General features: G+C 39.8%; 1 protein-coding gene across 1 annotated transcript; it reads left to right on the top strand.

The window, feature by feature from the left end:
- The first annotated feature begins 8,164 nt into the window (after window positions 1-8,164).
- On the top strand, window positions 8,165-9,139 carry LOC110540530 (olfactory receptor 2T2). Its single transcript, XM_021627289.1, has one exon. The coding sequence runs from the start codon at window positions 8,165-8,167 to the stop codon at window positions 9,137-9,139; it is 975 nt and encodes a 324-aa protein (XP_021482964.1).
- Window positions 9,140-10,263: the final 1,124 nt, after the last annotated feature.

Raw genomic sequence — 10,263 nt, forward strand, 5'->3', positions numbered from 1 at the left:
TCTGTTTAGCTCTGTACTCCATTTTTTAATTGGATTACTTGATTTGTTACTGTTTAACTTCTTTAGTTCTTTATAGATACTGGATATTGGCCCTCTGTCAGATATAGGGTTGGTGAAGATCTTTTCCCAATCTGTATGTAGACTGTCATTTTGTTCTGAGGACAGTATCCTTTGCTTTACAGAAGCTTTTCAGTTTCATGAGGTCCCATTTATTAATTGTTGCTCTTAGAGCCTGTGCTGTTGGTGTTCTGTTCAGGAAGTTGTGAACAGAACACCAACAGCACAGCACAACTCCTGTGCCAATGAGTCCAAGGCTCTTCCCCACTTTTTCTTCTAAGTGGTTTAGTGTGTCTAGTTTTATGCTGAGGTCTTTGATCCAATTGGACTTTAGTGTTGTGCAGGGTGATAAGTATGGATCTATTTGCATTTTTCTACATGTAGACTTCCAGTTAGACCAGCACCATTTGTTGAAGATGCTGTCCTTTTTTAGCCACCAGTTATTGCCAGAGCAATGCATCAATGCAGAACCAATAGCCAGGACCCATCAACACATGGAACAAGGTCTTTTCAAGTTACTCCAACAGCTAGCAGAAGAACTTGTGCTTTTCTGAGTAACTTGTAAAATAATTGTTAGAAGGAGTTAGGAACTGTGCAACATTGTGAGTATATATGTAGAGTTTCTCATTTGCTTTTCACCTTATCTATAGTGCAGGGGGTAAAATTATTAACCTTGTGTCTAATGGATCATCACTGAGTAGAAGTCACAGTATTAGCACACCCATGACCAGACTGAGTGAGCGAAAAGCATTCAGTCATGATGTTCATCATTTTTATTAAACCAAAGAGATGCCAAGATTAGAAAATAGCTTCTATGATGAAATATCAAGAAGTATTGTCAGCTCTCACTTGGGGAAAGAACAACCTGGCAGGTAGAGCAAAGCATTCTCCAAATCACAAGGCACCTGGTTGGTTAATGATCCAGAGCTTCCTCATGGGGCTTGGGCAATCCACTCTCCATGGAAGTTAGCTTTACTTAGCCTCACATCCATGACCAGGTATTTAAGATAACTGCTCCCCATGCTAATTCTCACTAAGTCCTCGACTCACCTGCTTGAGGTAAGATCTTGGACTTTTACAGAAAAGTAAGAAGGCATAACTAATATACTGAGATTCTTTGGGTGTCACGGAAGCTATTAGAAGTTATTACTAGAAGTTACTTTCTAGGATTCAAACTGAAGAAGCACTCCTTTTCATACAGAGAGGAGCAAATTCATACATTTACTCTTTGGAAAGAAGATTATTAAATAGCAATATTAACTTGAAAAGAGGGATGAAAGGAATCTGAAAATAAAGGCAGAAATGCATTTACTTCAAAGGAAATTAGGGTATAAGAGGCTGGAATGATGGATCAGTTTGCGGTCTGGCAATGGCCCCCACCAGGGGGAAATGATCAAAGAATGGACAACAGAGTTCATGTCAGAGACAGCCCCTGCTCCTCTTACTAGGGAACCCACATGGAGACTGAGCTGAGTATTGGCTACATCTGAGCAGAGTGTCTAGGTTCAATTCATACATGGCCTTGGTTGGTGCATCAGTCACTACAGGACCCCCTGAGCCCAGATTTCTTGGCTCTGTTGGTCTTCTTATAGAGATCTGTCCACTCTGGTTCCTTCTATTCCTCCATTCTGTACTCTGCCCAAGGTTTGGCTGTGAATCTTAGCATATGCTTTGATCTCCTACTGGGTGGAATCTAGCAAGCAGTCCTAATGAGACTTGATAGGCTGGGGTCAGGTGGTAGGGGAGGAGGGCTCCCCCTGTCTCAGATAGGGCAGGAGAATAGAGGGGAAAAAGGTGGGAAGGTGGTACCAGAAGGAGATGAGGGAGTGGGCTACAATTGGGATGTAAAGTGAATTAATTATAAAATCAAATTTAAATTAAAAAAGAAAGTTAAGCAGAAGAGAATACTTTGTAGTTTTCCAGAGGACCCAAGTTTAGTTCCCAGCACCTATGTCAGGCAGCTCATGACTGCCTGTAATTTCAGTTCCTGGAGATCCAGTCCCTTCTCCTGGCCTCCGCTGGCACCCCCACAAATATGGCACACACTAACATAAACATAAACACACAAATAAAATATTTCTATAAACTTGTTTTTAAGGAGCTAATGCTTGAAAGAATACAGCTAGTATTCATCCCTGGACATTTTCAGACAGACATGCTTAACTGTCAAGATTGGAGCAGCACAAGTGGCTCCTGGAACAATCCTAGTTGGAATGTTGTTTCTTTGTCTGTAGGCAGTTATGGTGTAGGATTCTATGTGTCTGGAGGGGGGGACAGAAGTTGAACTGTTCTTTTCCAATTTGTTACTTTTTAAAGTATTATTTTCTTCTCAACATTTATGTATCTTGATATCAAACACTGTCATCATAAACAGATGACATTCACCAAGAAACTCCGAGGAGGCACATTATATCATCTGGAAGTCTACTTGACTGTGTAATTCAGTATCATGGGGTGATGGCCACATGCTGGAGGCTCGGATTGTGGGGTGCAATGGTAGCACTGTACGGAGCACCGCAGGTCTCTGCTTTGCATCTTTCCCTTTTGTTGCTGCTCCTATGAAATTGCTCCTTTCCTCCCACCCTCCAGCTCCCTTGCTCCAGCGTCAGTGGAGTGGACTAGCTGGTGCATATGCCAGAAGCATTCTATGATTTCCATTTGCCACTATACAAGCCCATGCCGCTACTCAGACATTTATCCCTGTGTACTGAAACAGTAGTCCTCCTGGGTTAACTGATATTTCTCAGGTCAATTAGCATCTTAAACAGAAACACACAATGTTGCTGAACAAATTCCTGTCCTATCTTACTCAATGCCCCCATGATGTTACCTTTTGGAAGTAAGACAAATCTCTTCTGACACTTTCATGCTTAATTTTCTACTTCAGCAAGTTCTAAATTGACTATGAAGGTGGTGACACAAAGAGGTGGCTATACACTGCTGATATACACTGGGCACTGCCGGAGTATAGCAGCTGAAGGGAGCATTTGGGGAGATAGACGATGATAAAATGAGTTCTTCGTGTATAAATACGTAGAGGAGCTAAAGTAAGAATAGAAGAAAATGTCAATAGACACAGCTCATGTGGCTATAGAACACTTAACATTAGTACTTAGTAACTATGTTGTTGCTTTCAAGACTATAAAGCTCTCAGATGCATCTTCCTTAAATAACTGTTTTACTGCCGCTTCCCACTGGAATAACACAGATACACACCCCATTTCTTGGTATTTTAAGACAGTCTTTAGCCTTTGTCCTGGTGTCTCTTCCCCACAGATACCACCCTGTATCTGAAGGTTCCTTCTCAGGTGCTCTTGAACTAACCTGCCCTCCCCCTCCCCCACATGCCTGCCGAAGCCTGCGCACAGGCGTCTCTGGACGTTACACTAATTATGAAAGGGCTCTCTATCTTCAAAATTTCACAGCTTCATCTAGACCTTTTCCACCTGTGCTCTTTTATGCTGTGCCCTGTTGAGCTGGCTACTGTCTTTTGGTTCCTAAGGCTGCTGTTCCAAAGCTGCCATCTCCCCATTCTCCTCACGTCTCATGCTCTTAAGGTGTCTCGGCCTCTGGTCCCATGTTACGCCCTTTGGATAAAGTCTCCAGCGGATACGGGTGGTAACGTGTAGCATGTATGCACTTTGTATGGTGTAACTATGTGAAGCTTCTAGCATGCCTGCACATGCCACCTTTGTTTAGTGGATATTCTGCCACAACTCTCCATTTCTCCTTCTGGGTCTCCTTGGGTCTTTCACATCTTTGCCATTTTTTCTTCCTTTTGTAAGTTTTGTCCAAAGCACATGTATACGTGTGTATCAAATTTTGTCTTTGGTCAAATTTTTCCCACTCAGAAATGAATGACTATATTTAAAGGAACATGGTGCAATTTAATCCTTTTCCTGAAAAACTAAAGGGGTTCCAGAGACACACCTATCGTGCTATTCTCGTGTTAAATTTATAGCTTCACATAGCACAGATACATGAGAAGCTACTGTCATGCTATTTCTTTTGCTAAGAACATATTAACAAAATATTTCTCTAGAAATTTCCATCAGATCACAATTTAGTTTAATAAGTATCATTGGTATAGATTGCATTTCTCAAACTTTATCAAATATGCGTCAGGAAAACTCTCATGGTACTGGATATTTGTAGCTCCCTAGTGAGAGGTACAGTGCCTTGACACAGAAGGTGTTTCCACACAGGGCATTCACTCCACCTCTGAGAACACACTGGGAACCTTGCCTTGAAAGCATGTCAGCACCAATGGACCATCTCAGCCCATCATCAGCTTTGCTTCCATGTGAATGGCAGCAGCAGCAGAGCTCTTGTTGCTCCTGGAATGCTGCATTTCTGAGGAAGTCTGTCAGAGGAGTCGCTATAAATTACTCCTGAAGGGATATTATCTGAACTCACTGGAAGGACACTTCTTTTAAGGGATAGTAAGGGTCACTGACTTTGACTGGATTTCTGTGACACCTCCAAGCATGCTGTCCTGAACTTTGGTCCTGCAGAGAGACTTTCCTCATTCCCATGACCTCTTCTCTCCACAGAGAAGAACACTGGTAATAAAATGCCTTTCATGGAGCTCTGTCATTCTTTTCAACTGCAAACCCAACCATCTAGACATCAGATATTGAGATCCCAGCCACAGCATCCTGCATGCTTGGCTTGCTTGCTCCATTCTAACCAGTATTGCTTAAACAGATGTCTGCATGTAACACTGGGAGATGTTACAACTCAAGATGGTCTAGCCCGCTCCCAAACCCAAAGAAAGACTTGACCGTGAAGTCATGCAGATGAAAAGGTTTTATTTGCTCTTTGTTGTTCTTTCTCTTCTCTCTCTTTCCTCTCTTTTCATCTTTCTAGTTTTTAGAAGACTATAATTAGGAAAATAGAAGGCATTGAGGTCTTGAGCAATGAAAAATGATGGCCAAGAGTGCAGGTTAGTGGGAATGAAGAACAGTCTTCTTAGAGGATAAACAAGAAAGACAACGTTAAATAAGCATGCCATCTCTGATGATGTAGGACCCTGGTAACTTGTGTACGCAGAGCTAACCCATAAAAACCTTTGCTCATAGCTCAGGCACAACAATTTAGTAACTATCTGTTGTCTTGAGCATTGCATAGTATTGTATATGGTTTTTTCAATGTCTGGTTTTATTAAATAGCAATAAATTTTTCAGGACATAAACTTTATTAGTTTTAACTCACCAAATATTCTAGATTTAACTTGACACTCGTGATCGTTAGCAACCATGGATTTTTTTATTCTATTCTTATGTTGGTTGCTAATTAATTAATTTTAGATCCCATTAATTAATTTTAGATGCCATAGTTTGTATAATCATAGGTTACAGAACAGGTGTGGAAGGGACAAAGCCTCAGGGATCTAAGGAGGCTTACTGAAAGCAACACAGATGTAAACAGAATGTGTGCAGGTCCCCCGTGGGTCAGTAACCGCTCACTTGTAAAACTGCTCAGTGAAAGCCTGCCACAGCACAAGGCTGGTTTTAGGTGCAGCTGTAGGTAAACCATTGGAAGTTCAGGTAATGTGGCAGCCAAGGAACCATGCTGAGTCAAAGCCCTGGAAAGAGACCTGGGAGTTAGTAGGCTATCAAATCTGCAGGGCACACCAGATGGCCCAATGAGATAGCCTATGACAACTGGTTGGCTGCCACTGCTTCTGAGTGTTGGGTTTTGGAAGGATCCCAGATCTTTTTAATGCAGTGTATAATATGATCTGAATCTTTAGATGAGATAAAATTTCCTACCTGCTGTACGTATGCAAAATCAATTTCTTATTTTTTTTAGGTTATTCTTGACTTTGTTGTTGTATACTTGCTACTTCAGTTCCTTCAGAATATATTTTAAAAGGATAAGTGGAAGAGGATTTGGCAATATTAGTAATTAACATATAAAATCTATAAATTTGCCAAACAAAACCCAAATATTTTTGGTCCAAATAAGATTGGCTGCCTGCATGAGTATTTTGATTTCCAACTAGTTATTGTAAAGGCTACGTAAGTGGAGTTTCAGGTTTTTTCCATTAATTCATTTATTTAATCACTTTATAACTTGATCACAGGCCCCTTCTTTCTCAGAGCTTTAGTTTTGGGTGTTTTTAAATATAGTTTCTTTATGAGTGGATCGGAGACAGACTCATATGTTAAGGAGACAAAATAGCTGTTTTCTATCAATCATGACATTAATTAATATTTAATACTCAGAATTTTGTCCCTTCCTTGACTCATATGTGACAAATATATATTTTAGCATATACTAACAGAAATTATTTTCTAGTTTTCTTCCTTTATGTCTTGACTTTTTATTTGGCAATATTAACAATAGCAGAGAGGCATCTTAAAGGCAAGTTAAGAAAAATATTTTGTTGATTTTATTATTTAATTTTTGCTTCAGTGTAAATGTAGCTTAGTGTTTCAGAAACTATTTGACTGTCATGGAACTAGAAGATACAGGTACATGTAAAGTATTTAATATTTTATATAAATATGTCCTTGGAAATTCTGTCATGAAATGGCATGCCATGGTTTAATAATAAAAATTGACAATACACCCCTTAATATCACTGAACATATTGAAGACCACATTTGTATTCCTGGATGGGGAAGACACAAGAATCCATTCAAATGATTCAACGGAGTTTTAGCACTTTTGGTATTTTCTCATTTTGATTATGGAATACTTTTATTTATAAACATTAAAGTTTAATAATAGAGTGGGAAATAAAATAGGAAGAACAGCAATGGATTCTGAATGAATTCTGTTTGCACAGTCTTGGAACAGCCTTTCAAGGAAATCTGCTTACCTTTTGACAGGACAAAAAGTTAAGAAAGTTTTATTGAACTTTATTTATTGATAAATGTACCATTTATCACAAATCATTGCTAAGTTTATGGTGTCAGTCAGAAAGGGCTCCAACATGAGGGATGTAAAGCATTGCTTGCTAAGCAGAATTTCTTAGAATTTCTTAGAGACCCTGATCTGAGAGTTCTAATCCCATGTGGTCTTGCAAGAACAAACAGAAATTAGACCTTTAAGTATTCACACCTAAGACGAGTATCTTCTCCAGAGACAACATCACATTCGAGGACAGTGTGAAGCTAACTCTCAGAGGAAGTTATCTTCACTGGCTTTTTAATCCAGCGTCTCAAACTTATTCATAGATGTAGAGTAATTCCAACATCAAAAAGTAAATGCTTTTCTTGTCCAAAAAACTTGGTTATATGTGCATATCACAATTGTTTCCCCCTCCTTTGGTTTTTTTTCAATACAGGATTTCTCTGTGTAGCCTTGTATGTTCTGGACGTGCTTTATAGACCAGGCTGGCCTTGAACTCATGCAGATACACTTGCTTCTGCCTCCCAAGTGCTGTGATTACAGGCATACACCAACATGCCCAACATATATTTAGTTGTGAATATTATCAGTAAAAGTATTTTCATCTTATCAGGTGAAAAAAAAACTATAAATTAATGAAACAATGTACACTGGCTGCAAGCTAATATAGCAGATACAGTGTAGTTACCAATGTCATAGAAAACTCCATATGGAGTAATAAGATTACAAGAATTATGTAGAAGATGGTTCAAACTACAAGGATAAAACTAAAAGAGGTACTATTATTACTGGTTACATTTACTTTTTTCATCCAAGTTAGAGGGTTTGGATCTATGATGACCCATTAAAACTGATAAACTTAAATTTTTTTTTTATTATATGTACAATGTTTTATCTGTACGTAGACCTGCATGTCAGAAGAGTGCACCAGATCTCATTATAGATGATTGTGAGCCACCATGTGGTTGCTGGGAATTGAACTCATGACTTCTGGAAGAACAGCCAGTGCTCTTAACCTCTGAGCCATCTCTCCAGCCCCACGATAAACTTAAGTTTTATTTGTTTAATACTTTACTGTTAATATTCAAGCAAGGAGTCAAGAGGATTCCGAGGTGAACATTCTTTCCCTTTTCTTATTTTGTGTTGAACATGGCTAATGCCAAGCGCTTCCCAAACACACAAAAAAAAGATAACCAGTTGACACACAAATTTTCTGTCTCTCCAGCCAGCAGAGCGGCCATGCACTATGGGAATGGAGGCTATTTACCAGAACTCCACTGACTTCATCCTCCTGGGCCTCATCACACACCCAACATTTCCTGGGCTGATCTTTGCTGTGGTTTTCTCCATCTTTGTGGTGGCTGTAGCAGCCAACTTGGTCATGATTATGCTCATCCGTGTGGACTCTCATCTTCACACACCCATGTACTTTTTGCTCAGTCAGTTGTCCGTCATGGATACAGTCTACATCTGTATCACTGTTCCCAAGATGCTCCAAGATCTCCTGTCCAAAGAAAAGACCATTTCCTTTCTGGGATGTGCACTGCAAATATTTCTCTACCTGACACTGATTGGGGGAGAGTTTTTTCTGCTGGGCCTCATGGCTTATGACAGGTTTGTAGCTGTGTGCAACCCTCTTCGGTACCCGACAGTCATGAGTTCCAAAGTTTGTTTGCTTATGGTGCTGGGTTCCTGGGCTGGTGGGTCTTTGGATGGATTCATGCTGACACCTGTTACGATGAGCTTTCCCTACTGTGGCTCACGAGAGATCAACCACTTTTTCTGTGAGATCCCAGCTGTGTTGAAGCTATCTTGCACAGACACATCCCTCTATGAAACCTTAATGTATGCGTGCTGTGTGCTGATGCTACTCATCCCAATATCCTTCATCTCGGTCTCCTATACACGCATCCTCATCACTGTCTACCACATGAGCTCTGCCGAGGGCCGCCGTAAAGCCTTCACCACCTGCTCCTCCCACATTATAGTAGTGAGCATTTTTTATGGGGCAGCCTTCTATACCAATGTACTGCCCCATTCCTACCACACACCTGAGAAAGATAAGGTTGTGTCTGCCTTCTACACCATCCTCACTCCCATGTTGAACCCACTCATTTACAGTTTGAGGAATAGAGATGTGGCTGCAGCTCTGAGAAATGTCCTAAGGAAACACGCCTCCTCTCAGAGATTACGAGTGAGACACATGCCTGGGAAATATTAGCAGGATATAGCCGGTACTTCTGTGCGGACGCCACAATCTTTCTATGAGATTTGCTCACTGTTCTTCTACTCAGCATCATTTTCATAATAGAAAATCATCACCCAGCAAAATCATTCTGTTATAATCATCACTTAAGAATGACTTAAGAAATGAAAGGCAGAGAGTTCTCAGCAAGTCAGTTACTGACTTTCTAGTCGGGATTCAGCAGCAATATGCTCTTGTGTCTTCTTGGTCAAACTGCACTGTGAATTTTCCCAGGTAAGATAAACATCCCTCTGAAGTGCCCTGTACTGCTATGTTTATCTGTAGTATTTGGCCATATGATCTTTGTGTCTGTATTAATTATGAATATCTTTGAGGAGAATGGAGCCTACAACTCTACCCATGGTAATTTATACCCCACAGCTGAATAATCGCAACCATCCTGGCCAGGCTTTGAATGGAAATTTCCAGAAGTGAGTTCTTAGTCCTTGAGAAATTAATTTTAAATATAACATCAAACATTAAATATAAATTAAATATTTTCTAGTGTTGACAATGTAATTTTATTTTAAGAGCCAGAAAACAAGGATGCCTGATTTCAAGTATGGTACATGCATGAAATCTCAACAATACATTTTCCTAAATGTGGTTTGCATCATGGACATACTAGTCAACAACCAAAGGTGGATGTGGGAAATTGAACACAGCCCTACTCCTAGGTGAAGACATACAGGCAGCCAATGCCTACTGAGGAAGGAAGAATGAGTTATCTGTTGGGACAAGGCCCCTAGTAGATTATCCAATCCCAGGTGGTCATTCCTAAACACATGTACATATAAGGAATTCAAAATTGACTCAGTAAGTTATATATGCATATATGTACACACATACAAATGCAACACTAAGAGGTCATAAATTTAAGAGAGATTAGGAGACATGGGGTTAGTCGGTGGGTATATTACAGGTAAAATATATAAATTGTATAAATACATTGTAATTATATAGAACATTATCAACATATTTAAAATTTTAAAGGCAAAAGAAAGCTTACCAGTAACCATATGATTTCTCCTCCAAGAAATCATACCTCACTACCAAAGATATCTACTAGTTTGGGTGAAAGGATTAAAAGGGTAATCCAA

This window comes from Meriones unguiculatus, chromosome 9, assembly GCF_030254825.1.
Source record: "Meriones unguiculatus strain TT.TT164.6M chromosome 9, Bangor_MerUng_6.1, whole genome shotgun sequence".
In the NCBI taxonomy this organism is placed as follows: Eukaryota; Metazoa; Chordata; class Mammalia; order Rodentia; family Muridae; genus Meriones; species Meriones unguiculatus.